This window comes from Dermacentor silvarum, chromosome 1, assembly GCF_013339745.2.
Source record: "Dermacentor silvarum isolate Dsil-2018 chromosome 1, BIME_Dsil_1.4, whole genome shotgun sequence".
Taxonomy (NCBI): Eukaryota; Metazoa; Arthropoda; class Arachnida; order Ixodida; family Ixodidae; genus Dermacentor; species Dermacentor silvarum.
In genome coordinates this window covers 55,764,685-55,784,450 of record NC_051154.1, presented here as the reverse complement: position 1 = coordinate 55,784,450, position 19,766 = coordinate 55,764,685, and the positions used below count along the sequence as shown (strand labels likewise).

The window sequence follows — 19,766 nt, the reverse complement described above, 5'->3', positions numbered from 1 at the left end:
GTAAATGTTCCGAGCAGTGGCTATGAATCAGTCAGTTCTGGCCGCCTTTGTGCGAGGCCGAACATGGTGTGAAACCGATGCGCGAGGAGGCTGTAGCGCTGGAACTCCTGGCCTTGATGACAGGCCTGAAGTGCGTCTGTCTTCTCCCTCGAAACGAGCGTCTCGAGTTCCCTGACCATCTGTCGGGGGCGCGGCGCTGCAGGTTAGCCGCCAGGGCTCATATGAGGCTCGCCGCGGTAGGTGGCGGTGAGCAGGTCATGCAGCAGGGATCACAACTAAGCTCAAAAAATGGTGCCTGACGATCGTCCATGTGACGCGAACGAACGTGACCTGTAGCGTGGATAAACAACGTCAACAGCTTGACACGCGTCTGTTTAAAGGTGAACCTGAGCCCATCCCCCCCCCCCCCCTATATTTTTGTTTTGTTTTGTTTTGTTGTGTGTTCTTTTTTTTTTACACTCGAGCTGCTCAAAAGCCTGGCACATGATGGAAATATACAGCGCAGCTTTTACGCAGACCGTAGGACAGGAAGACACACACAAGCGATGAACTCACGATTAATTCTTATTGAAAACGTAGCGACATATCTGTGGAATGTCAGATTAAAGCAACATGAAAATAGAAGAACGAATAACGAACTGACTCGCCTTAACCTGCACTGCCGTGCATGCGGGTGTATGCCGGACTATAGTAAGACTAACAGCATCGCGAGATCATATATAGTGAAGTATTTAGCGCGCAAAATCCACAAGGACACAGTGAAGGGGGGACACACAAGCGCTTACTCACAACTGTTTATTTTCGGAAAGATACAGAACATAAATACCCCAGCTATCTGCACTGAACATATGCAACAAGAGTCGTCAGTATAAACAGAAACAGATTAAGAACCGACTAAAAAGGTTCAACCAGTATTCAAAAATGCAAATTCTTTGTCAGTAATTGCAACCGATGGTTGACTTATGCATTTTTCCGCACACTTTTTGATATGGAACGCATCTGTTATTTCGCATGTTGGTTTGTTTTTATCTGAAAACAAAATGTCAGTGTCAAAAAATACCGGATCACAATGACATAGATTACAGTGGTTCTACAAGTGTGAATGATTTTCTTTACCGAGAGAACGTTCATGTTCTTTTAGACGAGTGTTGATGAACCGTCCGGTTTCTCCTATGTACATGTTGCCACAGGTTGACGGAAGCCGGTACACAACACCTATTCTGCATTTTGTGAATTTTTGATCTTCTGTAAGGCCGCAGCTGCATTTTTTTACCCTATTGTCAAACTTTTTTCAAATAGCTTGGCACAGTTTTTGCACCTTGTTAGGTGCGCTGAAAACCACTTCAACGCCATACCGACTGGCTACATTCTTTAGCCCATGGGAAAAATAATGGACGTATACAAGGTACAACCGCAAGGCGCTTTCTGTTCGTGCTAAGCCTGTTCCTTGCATTTGTGGGTTGTACACCCTTTACTATTTTAACTACCTTTTCGGCCGCTCTGACTATAATGTGTTCCGGGAATCCCACTGAAGCTAGCCTTGTTACCTGATTGGCAAAGCTTTCTTTTATTCAGTGGCAACAAGATAAATATTTCACTGTGAATTCGTACCAACTCGCCCGACTATCAGTTCTGCAGCATAGCGAGACATAAAGACAGTGTAACCCGTTTGATCCTTGAAGCTTACTACATTCAGAAAGCACAAGAGAGATGCATCAGTCATCCATCAATCGCATTAACGGAAAAAGAAATACAGTACCTTAACAAGTAGCAAACGCGTTGACTGTATCTGTGCACGCGGAATGGTGTGGCATGTGCAAAATGAAGATTTTCTGTTGTTGCGCAGGAGTTTTTATAGTCTTTATTTGTATGTTTGCACTGTGATACGTTTTCCACTTATATGTCGCTACGTTTGTCGCGCTGTATAATTCCATCATGTATCTGTGCCAACTCGCCCAAATATCTACTCCTATGAACACAAACGCCTGACGGCTTAAACGTGACAGGCCTCGGCTATAAGCGCATATGTTAATTGATTATTCACTGTGCGCGATCTCTGCATTCTGTAGTATTTAATATGTATGACAGGATCAACCAGGGGGTTATACCAGAGGCGATGTATTGTGCAGATAGAAAAAGAGTGAATTTATTTAAGAAAAGGCAGAGAGGCTGGCCTGACGTAAAAGTAATTTAACCTGCAGCGTAGCTCATGAGAGGCGGGGGAAATGAGGGTGACGAGGCAATGGGACGTGAAAATAAACACATTTGCTTCCGGAATGCCCATTCACAGCTGCGCGTCTCTAAGCCTGCGTTGCCGTCTAAGGAGCGCCCGGATGGCTCGCCCGGTTGATAAAAAGTCTGCGCAAAGGTTGCCAGATTGCGCTAATCAAGAGTTCTATGCCTGCCGTTCATTTACATATTAGAGTCAGACGGACAAGTATGTGCCTCCACTCACTCGAGCAATTCGCAGAAACCGCACTTCGGAGAGCTCGCGCGGGTTACTTCTGGATTAATTGCTTCGATACGTGCGCGCTAGTCTGTCCTTTCACCTGCATTATAACCTTAGCACACGGTCATTTTCACAGTTCGCCTTCGCCCATCAAAACGCGGCGATGAGTGGTTGCGGCGATCTCGTGGTAAGAACCGGCAGTTCCTTATCGCGTAGCCGCCGCGACTTGTTCGAGTATATATATACGTTTGGGCTATGGTTCCTGAAAGGTGATGTTTCGTTCGACCGATAAACATGCGTGAGGCTGTTAAAGGATTACGGCCGCGTCTGCCGATAATATTCAAATGTTGAAGAAAGGAAAAAAAAAAAAGAGAGAAAATATTCGCCGACTGGGCAATACCTCGTCTTCTCGGCAAATTATCTGCGTGCATTTGCGGACTACAGGAGGCATCTACCTCTGTGAATCACTTGCTAGAGAGCAAACTGTGCAAAAAAGACATACGGCTTATATGAAAAAGGAAAGCACTGTTAAAGAAAAGCATAGTGTAAGGCTGGGTTCGACTGTTTTATACCTTAATTTTATATGGCAACTACATGAAATGTGTATTCATATGGTTGTACAGCACACAAGGAAAAGACCGTTTTCGCCGTGAATTTCGCTGCCATATACAGACGCATTAGGGTGTCCTAAAGCTTCTTTCCTCTGTCATTTTTCTTGGCAACATATATGCCTCATCCGCTTACCGCTTTTGGTTCCTATATCACCTATATTCAAATACGACTTTGCCGTCATTATTGCTGCTCGCAGCACTGGCCGTCTGCGGTTCGCTTGTAGATCAGAACATTAACCTAAGGCAATGAAGTGGTACTTGTCAGTGGCAATGAGAGAGGGAAATGGAGCTCGACTAAAGTACGAGACTACTGTAACCAACAAGTGAGCTACAAAGGCATGCAGGTGCCCTCTTTATGCAGCCTTTCTTTATCTTCCTTAAATAATTAAAATACGAAAGATTGTGGGAAACTATTAGTTATATGTTTCTGCGTTCATTTTACCGTGCTTTTCTGCGACTCGCGTGTAAGAACTATGCACAGAACACGTCACCACGTTCTGACTAGTGCTCTTATATGTTATACGTGCAGGCATAACGTATATAAGACCACTAGCTAAGTATGCATAGCTGTGCATTGCGCAATTTTTGAACTATGCACGAATAGTACGTGACATCAGTCTCATTTTATAGGTTTCATTTTATTCCTTTCATCTCATGCAGTGAGCGATAATTTATTTGCTTTAAAGCCAAAGAAAAATTACTGTTTGGCTATGTGGCATCTTTCATTACACGAATACATCCGTCAAATAGATTTAATAATAAAAAAAGGAAGAGCCCAACGTTGCATCAAAGTTTGCACGCTCGTAATTTCAAAAAAAGGGCGTAGCACAGATTGCATTTGAGCAAGGAACTGCGTAGCTACGCCGTGGTACATGGGCTCACTCCAACCCCGTGTTGAGCCTCCTCGCTCATGTTCAGCGGTGATGGCACAGCACACGCGTCTACGCGCGTCGAGCACGTAGACGCCGCGTGTTTCAGCGATTCGGTCACGGAGCAGAAAATAATTGCGAACAGGACTCAGCGCTGATGAGCGCCTGAAAACGTTGAGCCAGGCACGAAAGCTGCACAGGTGCCTGACGAACGAAGTTGAAAAAGAACGGAGAGAAAAGAGGCAGAACGAAAAACGAAAATCCCCAGAAGGGCCACTTGTCAATTTTAGGCACACGTCGCGTTGTCCTCGCAGATGTCACTGGGCAGAGCGCTGGTCAGGCGAACACGCGCGAGCCAATCTGCACTCCTGCTGGGATGAAAAGCGCTCGGCGGAATGATTCGCGCGGCGAGGAAAATAATGAACCTGGCTACATACGTGGCGGACAGCCAGCGATACACTGTTGTCATGTGCCTTGTCAGCTGTCGGATATGTTCACCGCAATATACTGCAAATTGAAACGAGGAGACGATAATAACAACCTGCAAAGTTAGTTCGCGAGAAACAATAGCATTTTTCTTTTCGTTTTTTTTTTCTTACCCCAGCCTCAATTATAGTCATCCAAACGTCTGCTTCGCATTGCTCTTTGGAACGCCTTGTTTGAACCTCCACTTTGCCGTGTCGGCATCTTTCATAGGAATTTTCGCGGCCCAGGAAACAAGTTTTATACGAGGAAAAAAAAAAATTAAGAGAGAGAGAGACCAATAGAGCGAACTCTCCAGAGGAGGACGTGGGTAATTAGCGGATACGGCCAATGTCAATACTACGGAAAATTTGGCCGAAACGATATGCTTTAAGCTGAAAAAAATGAGATGACGTTGATTGCAGGACTTGCAGAACCAAGTGAAACCAGAAAAGAACTATCAGGCTCCGACGAGCTACATCCAGCTCGATTCCAGACATGTACATACTCGAATCATTGGCACTTTGTTCTGTATCCCAGGAGTTTATTGGCGCACATGTACTTGTGCGCTCTTTCGTAGTGTCTCGCATTGATCCGGTCGTTCCAGGCGAACAGATAACGATCATTAACTGAAACCGAAATGAACACTTGGACGGGAGTCGTATTTTATGAACACGATGGAACTCGTGGAGTCGATAACGCAGCATTCGACGCAGGCAGCTGTCTATTTTGATGTTTCTTTAGCTTTCTGGCTATACTTTATTTTGTGCAAATGCTCGCCGCGTTGACTGGTGCGATTGCTTCATACCACTTCTTCATTAAATTTCTCCCCATCACTGTCAAGCACACTATATATATCACGCACTCTTCAGTAAAGGCGTATAATAATCATATAACAACAACAATAATAATAACGACGCGCCGAGTGCGCCAAATGGTACTTCGCTACCAAGAACGCCCAACCGGACTCGCCTCATTTACTCTGCGTCCGTCGACCTTGTTAAACGCGGTTTTTCACGCTTGCTTGCTCTCTTAAATACTCGCCCGTTCCGCTGAGGCTGGGAAAAGAACGTGCTATCCTTAATACTCTTCGCAATGCTGATTGCAGTTGAGAACGGTAAAGCGTGCCATTTCTCTCGCTATATGCCCAGATTCACACTGACACTGCTGCCTGCGTAACTAGGGCGAATAAAGCTTGAACCACGCTTACATATCGGCACCCACGTTTCAGGCGCTCGTTTTGACGGGATTATGGAAGTGCACCTTGAGCGCGCACACTTCATTTGGCGACTACTGGTCTTCGCGGCGTTGCGAAGGAACCGCGCTGGCAAGGAGGCTGCGCGATAGGAAAGAGGTGAGGGGTGACGGAATCGGGCGAAGCGGCGGCTGACAGCTCCTCCCGCCCGGCTGTGCGAGCGACGGCGGCGCACTTGAGCGCGCACGCGGCTTGCGCCACCGCCGCGTCCCGGCAGCGGCTGCAGCACGCGAGCACAAAGCCGCGTCTCTGTCTCGCGCGAGGCCGCCCGCCCGCGCTCGCTCGCGCGCGCGCGCGCCCCGGGCAAAAAAACAATGTCGCGACCGTCGTCGTCGGAGGCAGCGGCGCAACTTCCTCGCGTTCTCGCAGGCAGGCAGCTCCGCGCTATCGCGCCCATCAGACGCTCATTTGACGAGCTGCCAGATGCGCAAGACTGCATTACACGGACTTCCGAACTGGGAGCGTGGCGTTTGTTTACGCGCCAGTGTCGGATGACTGCCTCGCGAGACCTCCCACACGACCCGGGGCTGCGACCTGTATTCCTCGCGGCCGAAGTAGGGGGACGGGGGGAGGGGGGAACAAACCCGCAAAGGAGCCCGCCGCTCGCCCGCGCGCGTTTGTCGGCGGCCGCTGCCGCCGCCGCTGCTGCAGCGTGCGAGCGCGTGCGCGTGTGTAGTAGCACGCGGCGCTCCTTTGCACGCGCCCGAAGGCGGCTGGTCCGGCTTTGTTGCTCGCACGCACCCCCCCACCCCTTCTTTGCGTCTGTGCGTGTGTGTGTTCGTGAGCTCCATGCAAGCTCCGTCTCCAGACGCCGCCGCCACCGGCTGTACGCTTCTGAGACGACGGGGCCGTGTATCGCGTCCTGGAGCGGTCGTTACCTGTGCGGATCGCGTATTTGCGCCACCGCAGAGCCGAGGAGAGTCAACCTTGGGAGCCGTCGCTGCACTTCTCGGAGGGAAAAGAACGTGCACGAGAAGGTCGTTGTTCTCTCCTGGGAGCGACCCTTCTGTTTTTTGCTTCGTTTGTGCAGCAGCACAAAAACGCTGGTCTTGACGGAACCTGGAAATATGGCGATGAAACAATGGCCGCGGAAAACGTTATTGTTCGGCCACGCTATTAAACGCAGGAGAAAACAAAAGACGAGGGGAAAGGCTGTCGGCGCGTTCCTGTCAAACAGCGTTCGCAGCATACGTCGTCCTGGCTCTGCGCGAAAAAGGGAGAGAGGCAGGAGAGGAGGGGGCCGCTGTTATGCGAACGAGAATTGACGTTAATGGGGAAAACACCCGTGGTCGCTCCTAAAGATGCGCCGGCTCTCTCGGTCGTACCCTCTTAACGCAGCTATAAGAGTCACGTCTGCCGAAGCTGTGCTCCCTCTTACGTAATACTCTTCCCTTCTAACTTTTTCTCCTCCTCTTATATTATTATTATTTTTTTTGTGAACTCTTGACGTAGCGCTCTCGCGGGGGCGGGTGGCAACTAAGCGACGCCTCGAGGTGGCGACCCGGCGCCGGCGATTCGCGTCTAGACGGCGGCGATCCGTGCGCGAATTGCGAGCGTTTGCCGCAAAAATACGTAAAGAAAGAAAAAGCGCAAATAGCCCCCATAAATAAATGGGCTCGGAAATTTTGTGCCTCTGGAAGTCGTCTATTGTTTTCCCAAATAGAAGTCATAAAAAGGCGCGTGTCTCTCGCGCTCATATTGCAGATGCATTCTGTGCTCGGTAAAGAAGGCCCGTTCACTTTTTCTCTCTTTTTCTCAGTTTTCTTCTTTGTTTCTCCAGCCTTCCCCCCTTCAGCCGAGTGCCTTACAGAAAGGCGCGGCCCTAGACACTGACTGGGGCCGTAAAAACACAGCGCCTAGTGCGCGGCGCGTGCCGCCTTTGTCTTCTGTTTTCCCGGCCGGGTCGATGCGAGCCGGCGCTGTGCGCCGGACAAACGGTTGGGCGCGTTAAACGGCAGGCGTCCGCTAAAGGAAGAAGAAAAACAAAAACAAAAAAAACATGGAAGCCGAACCTCCCTTCCGCGACTTGGGGAGGGTTTTTTTGGACGAGCCGGAGTGCGCCGGTTTACATCGATTCGACACTTTATCATCCCCGAAGCATTACCGAAATGGGACAAGGAGGAAATAATTAAAGAAACGAACGGGTTAATGACCGAGGCCTACACTCTACAGTGGGCAGCGGGTTTTATAGCGATCGCCGTCGAGTGTCCCTTTTCTTCTTAACACGCGAGGAGCCAAAAGGGGTAGAAATAAACGACCGACTTGGGTGGGTTTTTCGTGCACACATCGTTCTTTACGCGGGACGGTGCGCGCGTGCGGCGTTTGTGCCAGGCCGTGCGGGCGCACGAAGCGTCCGTGAAATCGGGAACGGGAATGAATTATGAATTCACTGTACAGAAAGTAGCCGGGGCGCAATATATATATAATCTTTCTTCCCCTATTTGGTGGTTATGACCAGTTGACAAGTGACCCAGAGACAAAAAGAAGCCGCCAAAGGGACCGCGTGGACTTATACACTTGGCACGTTGGAGTAGTACGGCAGAGATCGGTAGAATGGAACACGTCTTTTCAGCATCGCGAGAGTATCTTGAGGACAGGTGCTAAGATCCTGAAGAACAAGTCAACGTCATCGCGTTGCTCCTTTTGCAAGCGACAAGAGCGAATGAGTCGACGAACACGCGTATTCCACCTGGATACGGCGTTTAAATTGAAACAGGCGGTAATTAAGACGGATGGCAAGTAAATTAATACCAGAGAAGGAAACAAATGTCAAAGTCCGAGATAGCTAGCGCTAGTCAATTGATAATTGCTGGTTTCTTACACGCACGGGCGGCAATATTCTGTCCCTCCTCGCTGGGTTTACCAGCTTCACTTTGTGAAGAAAGTATGACAAAGAACACAAGGCTCAGTTGGGGGACCAAATACACACTTATTTTATACTGGCATCGAACAGAACGGGACGAAGACCATGATGCTTTCGAGAAAGTGAAGAAAGAAGTCGTAGACGATGAGGATTTCCGCCCTTCCCGTTGTTCCTTCTGTTCCTTAGCATGCGTCTCGGCCGCAATGTTATGTCAATATCTGCAGTGTTATGCAACCTTGTTTTTGTTTTCCAACCGTGACTCATACCGATGACGGGCATGTCCAGGAATTTTGGACATTGCCCCTTCGGCTTTCTGTCAAACTTCACCTCAGTGCACCCGCGTAACTCAATGGGCAGCATTTTCAAGAAATGATATTTCAGAAGGCCGCCCGAATTTCAGCAACATTTTGTTAGCAACGTCTAGAGGGTACGCCCTTTAATTACCATGCGTATTTACGGCCTTTAGTCGGAACGTCTTTGCTGCGCTATACTAGTGTTTTGGTCAGGATTAACTCACTTCAGGAAAGTTTAAAATAAGTACCGTAAATTTTTTTTTCTTTTTTTTTTTTTTTTTTTTTTACATTCAGCACATGGAGTGCGCTATTGCATTGTGGTGAAGTGTGACAGATGACCGCAGGAGCGATGTTCAAAATTCCTGGGTATGGGACTGGGCAAGAAGCAGGCGGTTTTACATGTTATCTATCGTGCTACATGATTCCTTTCTTCTTAAAACGTCTTTCTATATTTTGATCATAACTAAGCAGCTCCGTTTTGTCTGCGATTCCCGCTTCATTAAATTATTAATTCTACTTCCTTTTCGTTTAAACTATACACTTATGATGACTTCTCTTGTTTTTTCGGTTACCGCATGGGTATTGGCCTATCCTTAATGGTAGGTTGCGCTACTTCAGCTGGAAAAAAGAGCTTCGTAGTACAATGTGTTTGTAATAATAACACCGGTGTGAAATACGGGTAATTAAAGATGACAAGGCAGTATACACTCAAATATGTATTCGTCAAACTTAGTTTCCCGGCTTTCCCCACTACCCCCTGTGTATAGGGTAGCAAACCGAACGTGGTTTGGTTGACATCCCTGCCTGTCCTTCCCTTTTCTCTTTCTTTCCCTCGTTGGACTCGTCATCGGGACGGACATTCAGCGGAAAATCATGTGGCCCTTCAGGAGTAGCTCGTGCGCAAAAGTGAAGCAGCCTTTGGGCTGATTTCTTAGCTGCTGAAAACGTTACAGTAAAAAGATGATTGGAGCTTTAGCAACACCAAGACAGGGCGTTTGAGAAGAGCAACGACCTTTATTAATGGTGTTGAACGTCCAATAGCAATATCTGCGCTAGGGAGACATCGTGGTTCCTACAAAATTTACTAGGGGGAACTCTGTTGCTAGTGTCTAAGGAAGCTGCATGCACGATGGTTCAGCTGCAGTGGGGGAGTTATGGTCAGCATATGGGATTTGTCTGAACTTCGTTCTCCTGGCTTCAAACGATTTTGCGACTTCATCATATACAAAAAAAAAAAAAAAAAATACTGCCTACAAATGCCGCGATTCGCAATGAATACGCATGTGTGCATGTACGCGTTGCCTTCTCGTGTTTAGAAAGCTGTGATTGCTCGGGAACTTAGAAAGGTTAAAGCGTAAAAAAATAACCCCACAAGGAATGTCTGAAGCCAAGCACAAAGATTAGACAAATCTATGCACTAACCATCATTCCCGTGACATAGCTCAGCGGTCGCACCGCCGTATAGTTCCCTCTAGTAATTATTGTAGGCAGCTCTATCATGGGGGATGCCGTATAGTTGGTTGGCTGCTCTGGATGGATTTTACCCACCGGATTTATTAAACGCGCATTGAATTCTGAATAAACGAATGCTGTTGCATCCCGCCTCCCTTGGGAATGCGGCAGCCACCGCTGGGAATTGAACCTGTTATCTCGGGCACAGTAACAGGATGCTGTAGCGACTTGACCAACGTGGCGAGCGTGGTAAGAGAAAATGACTGACCGGCAATTCAAACTGTCTGTAGAAGAAGTCGTGCTCGCGTCGTATTTATTGATGTTTGTCGCTGGAAGATTAAAAAAAAAATTAGAATGAAGTGGTATTACTGACACAGTACTAAAATACTTTATGCTAAATATTCTATTAAGCTTGCCCTAGATTATCGTACGTTCTCATACATCGACATGTGATCGTAAAACTGAAGATTGAGGCCCGTCCCTTTTTTCTGGGCACCCTTTATTTATTCGTATATGGAACGTTCGCACGTGATTTCAAATTGACAAGCTTTGCGGCTAGTATGCCCACACTCCCCACTCCCCTGCCATAATTACAAGCAAGGCTCTGACAGTAAAAAGTACGCAGAACGACGTAGTCAGTGAAAGAAAAAAAAATAATAAAAGAAATATAAGCGAAAAAGGTATGTGTCAAGCAGGCGTGGCGTTATGTGTGACAAGGACAATTAATGAGAATGAAAGGTTAATTTCATCCACTGCATTGTTCTCTGCAGTCGCACGCGGGGTGATTTCGCGGACAGCGTCCCAATACACCTTGCTTCAGCGTGGTTGCTTTTCGTGCTCTATCAGCATAAATTTAAACGCCAACGATTCTCAAACTACCCCAATACGCTGCTGCGTTTACAGGTTCGCCTGGACTTTTAGCAGAGGCTTAGCTTAGACTCCAAAGCGTAGTACACTTCGGACGACTTTATGCCTATAGAAATCGGCCATAGAGCGATTACACAGTCGAACTCCTACGCAATTACACGTAACAGGTGTGTTTTGATCAACTATTTCCTGTTCGGCGTTTCAATTTATGCTGATGGTACACAGATGGTTCGGTGCAATCAATCGGCATGCACGCGCGCGGTATGTCAAGGGTGCCAACACGCGGTTCGCGAACTGGTTGTGTGCGGCCCCGCGTGGTTCTATTGAGACTTCACTCACTCCCCTATTATAGCATGTCAGATTTCAAATCATAACCTTCCCTATGTACTGCAACCCTCAGTGTATATAACCGGCGGTGTGCATTGTTATATACGCGACCCGGTGCCAGCCTTGCTTTAGCTTGAAGGTACTGCAGTTGGCAACATTAACTTCTTTTTTTTTTTTATGAAAGCTCGTTGGTAGCTGTATTTTGTTGCTTCTTTTGTCGCTACCTGCGTTTTACGGGCTCCTTCGGCAGGGAAGGACAGAAATTTCTCGAGCATGCAGTTCGTGCATGAGTTTTGGCGCGAAGGCGTGGTTTGCGCATTGGGGAGTCCCGCCCGAAAGGATGCCGCCCCGTTATGCATGCGGCGGGAGCATGGGCGCTGGTCGTGTCTCGGGCTTTTACCATCACGCCCGAGGCGCGAGTGAATGGAATAAAGATGGTCTCATCTTGGGGGTATCCATTTAGTGCAAAGTGTGCCAAGCCATTTGGGAGCGCACTTGAAAATGTTTTCGGGCCGCCCTTTGTGTCGTGTCCGCGCCAAGATAGCGGCTCATCTCGCATTCCCCTCGCAGCCGCCGGGCACACGCCCTGATAGGCATATCCGACGTGTCCTCCGCGACCGGGCGCGCCGACGATACGCGCTGTAAATATACCGAGCGGCGAGGAACAAGCTGACAGACTGGTACACGCTGAGCGTTTGCCCCCCCTCCCTCTATAATAGGATGAGACCTGTTTTATCGGATACCGTGTCCGGGAACAGTTCTTCAAAAGGCCCGTCCTTCCCGGCCCGTGGTTGTTCCCGTGCCGCTGGTCATTTATATGTGCGCATCACGGCAGAACCGACTGCGAAACGTCGCCGACGTCGTTCGTGTGCATGATCCCGGTACAGATGTCACCCCGAGGTAATTGCACTGCCGCCGCCATGTCCGCTGCTTTCGTCTTCTGCGCTTTCTTTTTTACTCTCTCTGTGCTGCTGTCTTATCGGCTGCATTAATGCTCACCGACTGATTGCGTTGTCGAATGCGCTTTTGTTTAATTGCACCGTCACTGGCACTGCATAGAGAACGCTTCATTCCATAGGTTCGCGTGCATGCGGCCCGCAACTGACGCTCCTCGATCGCGTGATGCCAAGCACTGTCGGCGGGGTTTTAGTTTATGATTTCTTTTTTTATATTATTTGTGATGCTTTCCTTCGCCCTACGTGTGATGTTTTGAATACGTGATGTTTTGAATACGTGATGTTGTGAATACGGACCCTGGGGTGAACTGCACGAAGCTTTCCGTTCGTACACGAGCTGTTTGCCATTGGATAATAATACATGTCGAACATCGAGACTGGCTGCATTCTTTTCGAACAGTTCTAGCCTAAGAAGATTTTTGATAATACAGTTCCAGAGGCTCAATGCAAACATTTCAACACCTCCTAGCAGTCAAGTTGAACACTTCTGACTTAGTGATACTATACTATACAAAGCGCTGACTAATTGTCGTCTTCATCTTGCAACCCCACAACAGAGGTTGCCATTGTTAACGCTCCTTTAATAATATTCGGATACCACCAGAAGTACCCAGTGTCATGTTGAATACTTTCTATCTCGGGATAACAAAACACTTGTGGGCTTGTGATGAGCTTATACTGCCACCTTGGATGCATATATACCAGGATACTGCAGCCATTGAACTCATTTGCATTCATAGCCGCCACTGCATCAGTCGTGTGATCATAATTAGCGATAAGGAAGAGAAACAGTATCGCTGTTGCCAACTCGTATTGGTCATAAAGGAAATAAATAAAAATTAGATGAAGGGGGTAGAAGAAAGTTTAGTAAATTTGTTTGCCTTCTCTATGTAAAATAGATGCCTTTATGGGTACCTATACACTCGATAGGATTGCCCGAAGGTAAGGTATCGGGGAAGGTTACGGTAGCACGCGCAAGCCCAAAATGTGAATGCCTCGTGCACGCCCCGTCCCGCTGAAGCTATATACGAACGTATTCGAAGAGAAAAGAAAGGGTAGACCTCTTCGCCATCATCCCGTTTGTGAGATGCTACGTGTCGCAGCACATCACATTACGACAGAGCGTAACACGCGTCCCTGTTGCCGCCTTCGTGTCGAGCGAGCCCGTGCGGCGTGCACACAGAGCCCTTTCCGATAGCTGTCGTTGGAAGCGCGCGGTGGGGTCTCCGAGGGGAGACGCATGATGAGCAGCAGCGCGCGGTGTGTGTATACCTATGTGGACATCGCGCAAAGTGCCACGAGACGAGGCTGCACAGGCGCTGACCGTCGGCGGCGGCCGCGGGTCGTTCACCGTCCGTACGACGCTGCGCTCTCTCGGCGACGGCGGCGAGAGGAGGATGGCGAGGCAAAAGGGCCGGAAGAAAAAAAAAAAAAGGTGGCGGTAGTTGGTGGGGGAGGAGACGGAGGCAAGAGCGACGATGCTGCGGATTTCCGATAGCGGAAAGAGCGACAGCTCGGGGTTATCCATCGTTGCCGGGAAGAGAGCGGCAGCAGCACCATCTGGGAGGTCTGGCGCCCAAGCCGGAGTCGATGGCGAGTTTGTCGCCACGGTCGAGAAGCGACACAGCGTCTCCTGTTGCCCGGCGTGGCTGCGGTAGGTCACCAGATGTGGTTGCGCGCCTCGCTGGCAGCCAGGGTCCTCCTCGCGCACACCTAGGCCGCCGCTGGTCCCATGTCGGAAGGGGAGCCTCGTTCCGCCTAGCTTCTTCCCCGGGGGCGCCGCATTTTTTTGCTCCTTCTTCCCCGAAGATGCTGCGCACTAGCGCAGCGGGAAGTGTGACTGCTATGTTGCCCCCGACTGCCGCTCGCGCTGCTCGGGCGGTCCCGTGGCACGCCGCCGTTTATTCCAGCGCGGGACGGCGAAAGTATACTGCGCGCGTTGACTCACTCGCTCTGGCGCGCCATTTCGCCCGCCATGGGCAAGAATAGTAGTGCTCCGTTGACTCCGCGATTCGGCGCACCAATAAAAGAGGCTCTCCGCTACGTCAACCAGGCGCTGTCGCTCGAGGAACGCGGAGCTGCTGATAAAGAGTGTCTTTCGGTATCGCGTTACATCATCGCCGGTTCCGCGGACGCTTTTTCTTTTTTTTTCGTCTCTCTGTGGCAGTTGACGTTGCTTAATATTTTTGCATGCGCGATTTGGGCGCTCCATGTGAATGGTAGCGCATTAGTCACCGTTGCTTACTACAGCACTGTTTATTAACTAGGAACTATGAAACGCTTGACCGCTAAAGAGCCGACTATCTTGAAGTCTTAGCTAAAATGAAACAAAGAGAAAAGAAAGAAGAGGGAAGAATATGACAAAACACTTACAAATATTGCTAAGGAAAACATGCAGGGAAAAAGAAAAACAAGTGCTAATTGCTGGAACAGACATGCCAGATGAAAGAAGGTGACCCGCTCTCAGTATCTGTGAACTAACTTGGCATGTCCAGCTCTAGCGCTCAAAAGGCTTGTTGAACAAATGAACAACACAAGTGTCAACAAGTTATGAGAGCATGCAGAATTAAAGAAGGGGGGAAATGGAATCAGTGACTATCACATGGCGTTGTTACGTATCCCTGGCTGACTGTGTATTCTCTCCATTTTTGTCGCAGAACGGCTGCTGGAAGAGCCCGAGGAGGCGTCCCCGGGAAGCGCGGGCGAGTGCCGGCTGGCGACGGCCTCTTCGCCAGCGCCGTCCAGCGACGCCCCGCTGAGCCCGTGCGAGTCGCGGTCGCCATCGCCCTGCCGTAGCACGGTGTCGCCGGCTGTGTCCACGCAAGGCGAGGACGGCGCGTCGTCCAGAGACTCCGGCGCGGGCACCAGCGGAGGCGGCGGCTCCTCTTCGTCCAAGGCATCGAACAATCCCTACGCGGCCGGTCTCAAGCCGCGCTGCAATTCGGAGGAACTTGTGCACGTAGATTGTCACCTCGAGAACAAGGACCTCTGGGACAAATTTCACGATCTCGGCACCGAGATGATCATCACGAAGTCCGGAAGGTGAGCGGCCTCGCCGTATATTTCCTGCTCTACTTTTTTTTTTTTTTTTTTTTCAGGTGAAGATAAGTTGGGGAGTTGTCGCCGTTTGCTGGCGATGACTACCCCTTTTCGCTTGGTTAATAATATAGGATACAAAATAAAACAAAGGGATTTATAAATTATTGCATTCGGTAATAGTCAAATAGAACAGAAGAACATGTATCGACACTAAGCGTAAAAGCCTATCTCGAAAAGTTCTCACTGAAATAAAGTCCGCGAAGGTCTGGGGTACACAAATTTGGTTCAAATTTGTTTTCTCTCGCACTTAGGCGGTGTGTCTTGCTGGTCCGCTTGCTAGCGTCGAGTTTCGCAATTGAGTCGTCAACTTCATCACGACAGCGGCTATGTTGATATCTCTTTCTGAGGCACAGCGCTAATTGCTGTACACCAGAATAAAAAGAGCGCAATTGGCGTTAAGCGCTCAAGCATCGTCCTTCGCGCTGTCTCAAATTAAATGCCGTGATCGCGTTCGTGCAGAGAGTGAGTAGAGATAAATAATATTCAAATCCATCACTTGTAGCGTCGTTCGCAGCCTTGTCAGGCGATCGCCACGCTACAGCTATTGGAAGGTGTCCAGTGCCGAGGTATAGCGTTTTTGTATTGACTTTCGTGTGTGCAGGTGTGCGTACTTTCACGTGCGCGTACTTTCGCGGGTGCCTGCGTTAGCTCACGTTGAAACCACGGGGAAAGAAAAAAAATAGAGTAAGAAGGCGCAGGTGGACTTTAACATCTCTATTATACCGACGTTCTTGTTATATTAATGCCAAGACAAACTCGTGACACATCAGAACTTGCCAGTAATCTTTGTGCCCGTTGTATCTCGCTAGGCAGCGCAGAAACCTCGTTCTCCATTGTTAATTCGCACATCAATCGGTGCCGATAGAACCTTTAGTAATTACAGATACCTACTTTATAAATACAAGTGCCTAAATGACGTAGATCTTTAATCACAACTGGAGAGGTTAGCTTGGCGGCACGCATATAGCATACTACTCCAGAGGAGAAAAATCACAAGACTTCGGGAACTGCTCGTGTAGTAAGCTAAAATTCTGAACGCAAGCGACGAGGATATCTGATATGTTCGTCAGATACCTGAAGACCAAGAATGGTCGCTTCCTTCTGCGATCAGGAGAAAGTGACCATATCCTTATCCGAACTATATCCCGATTTTCTTTGGATCATTCCGGACTATATCTGTGACTTTCGGATATCGTCCGGAAAATCATTGAAGTGCAAGCTGGCACGAGGCAAATCCAATCAATTGAATGGTTGTGTTCTACCGAAGATGCACGTGAAGCCGTAGCGGAATTCGAAAAGTTTTTAATTCGTAAGCGCTGTTTGCCCATTGGCATCTTCGCTTATACGTCCAACATTACAATTCTCATCACAATGCTCGTACGCAACAGTTCTATCGTAAGAACGGTTTTTGGTGAATACGGACCCTGCAAGTAGTGTTGAAAACGTGATATATGCGCGTAGGAGCTTGAAGCGGGAGTGCGCGATAACTTGCGCTGTAAATGTATTTGTAAACGAGACATAGGAAGAGAGATAGTGCGGCGAATTTCGAGTGTGGTTGAAGAGAGATGTCATGTTTAATCATAGTTACGCTGTAGCCGTGCGGATTAATAGAGATGAAGCGTGCAGCTGCATTGATTATTAGAGAAGGCGGCCGGCCATTGGTATAAGCTAGGGGCACTTACAAACTAATATCTTTGCGAATTCGGCTCGTTGACTTTTGCTAGTGACGCGTACTGATCGTAACCAGAAAAACTTTCTTCTTCTCAAGTCAATTGGCTGAGCCAGGTCTTCATCTTCTACGATTTCCCGAAAACTAAATCAATTTATTATTCTTTGCATGTAAAGGTGAAGTTTCCGCGCAATGACGGCGCAGACTGGCAAACGAGGTTCGACAACTCGACAGTTTCCACCTGTCGTTGTCCTTTTACGCAGCTTTTTGCGTTGGTGCAAAACAGTCTGTTCTGTCTCGTTTATTCTGTTATATATATCTAAATACAAGTCTGTGCATTTCGCTGCTGAACTTCAGGAATGCGCCTTTTCTGACTGAGTCATAATACTGGCTGCCATTATGCACATTGATTTCCGGTGCCTATAAGGCAGCTTTGCAGTTTCCTATGCTGACTGAACGTGGGCGTGGTGGGTGGAAATATACCGGACTATAGCCTCGCAACTGAAAAATAGCTTTTCGCAGAATGCAGCGGCGCATGCTTTTACGTATAGGGCACTCGCATAGGGCTGAGTTGGAGGGGATTTGATTTTAAGGTCGCTTTCGTCGTCGCCTTGTCAACGTTACTTCGCCAGGCACTATACCAACTTGCGCAACGAATTCTCTACGCTCCTTCTCTTAAATATTTTTTTTTCCGGCGCTAAAGTGAGCCAGTATTCGCTCTTTCAACCCCACGGTGACATATCGTTTTCGGCGCGCACTGATTGGCTGAAGCAGAGGAGCTGCTGCGGCGACTTGAGCTGACAAGCGTCGGCAGGCAGACTTTCTAGACAAATACGTGTGTTCGTCCTCGTAACCCAAGAGGTAGGCATTGGCTAACAAATATTGTATTCGCACAAACATAAGTTGACATAACGGAAAAGGCGTCCGTATACGATAGTTTTGATATTGAATAATAATAATAATAATAATAATAATAATAATAATAATAATAATAATAATAATAATAATAATAATAATAATAATAATAATAATAATAATAATAGAAGGAGTCCTTTCGCTGGATTATATATTTCTTTCTTCAATATGAGCCACCGCTGGCCGATCCCAGTGATAACGAGGGCGGAGCGCCGCTCGGACCACTGACGAAGCACGGTGAGGAATAGCATTGGTATAGAATTGTTACATTATGACGGCCCAGCATCCCGACGTCATATATTCCTCCACTTGCGCACTCCATCGTGAGAGTGTTGACCGTCTACGTTCCTGACCTTTCTCAGCTCAGTGCGGGCAGCGAGAGATTGGGCGAGTCGTGAGCAGGTTGCGTATGACTAACTCTGCTACAAGAGAGATCGACGCCACATTTAACCCTGCAGTATATGATTAGCCCCGGACACGTTAAAGGGAGACGCTCGGGCGGAGAAATTGGCGGCATGCCTTTCAGGTGGCTAGACGAATACCTGTATTGGACACTGACCTCTTCCCCTTCCCTGTATCGGCGAGCCAGTGTTCACGAAGACCTGCGGTGGAACTGCGACGTTGCCGCAATGCTTGAGGGTGCGCGAAAACTTATGCATATAGCTGTCTAACGCGTCGATTCGCGAGCTTGCCGTTCTCTTTTCAGTAGCAACATTCCCGAATGGGACCATCAATTTGCGTTCCTCTTGCCTGTTCGTGTAGTGAAAGTCCTGCTTCCGAGGCTCTTTTTTAAAGGCCTTTAGCATTTAGTCAAACGCCCCGATCATTGTTGAGTGCTAGTAATGCTTGTCACTGCTGACCTTGTTGATGCATAACCGCGATCGTTTAAATTAAAATGCGGGATGCCTGTGGAATTTCTCATAATCGGTGATGCTGCGCTATGGCGCGCGGGATGCACCAGTCGTTTCTGCATGATATATACAGGGCAGGGAATTTTCAACATTTTATGTGGGGGCTGGGGTTATTCTTGTCTAATGCGCCTAACGCAGCATAACAGGGCAAGACAAGATTGTTCACTACGCAGATGCGGCTGCTACTTAAGAGTACATTGTGGTAGGCTACATAAGTTTGGATCGTTTTTCATGCCGCAGTATTGCGAGACGTTAACTGCTTACTGTTTTGTCGTGTGTCTTTAAACTTCATTCTCGGTGCTAATCTACCTTGCATCGCGCGCATTGTGAGCAGCATTTATTTACCGACATGTCGAATACGTGCTAAAAATTGTCCATTTCAGAGGTTTTACTTTCTCGCAAGATAATAAGAGAAGGGAGAGCACAAAGAGGTCAAAACCTTACGCCGCGTGCTTTAATTCCGGGAAAAAAACTTGATTTATTCTCATTTCGGGCATGCAGCACCTGAATTAAAGGAACGCTGTGTTGTTCGCACATACACTATTTAGTGCTAACCGTACAACTCTGCATTTCAGGTTGTTTGCCGAGGCTACGAAAATTCAGCTTTTTTTTTTCTTTCTTTTTATTTCCCCCGCAGCTTGCGCGCTCTGTAAAATTTAGACACCGATAGTACAAGTACGAGTTATTGGACTCCTTTCGGTGGGTTCCTTTTCGTATACACCGGCGGCAAGAAGTACCCAGTGCTACTTGAAGGCGTCAACGTCTTCT

At 48.3% G+C, this 19,766-nt stretch overlaps 1 protein-coding gene across 1 annotated transcript in view; it reads left to right on the top strand.

Annotated features, from left to right (window-relative positions):
• The window catches only part of LOC119463621 (T-box transcription factor TBX20-like), a 114,522-nt gene that overhangs the window by 35,851 nt on the left and 58,905 nt on the right, over positions 1 to 19,766 (top strand). The window contains exon 2 of the mRNA XM_037724449.2: positions 15,062 to 15,446. Coding sequence (XP_037580377.1) covers positions 15,062 to 15,446 — 385 coding nt within the window. The remainder of the gene's footprint in view (positions 1 to 15,061; positions 15,447 to 19,766) is intronic.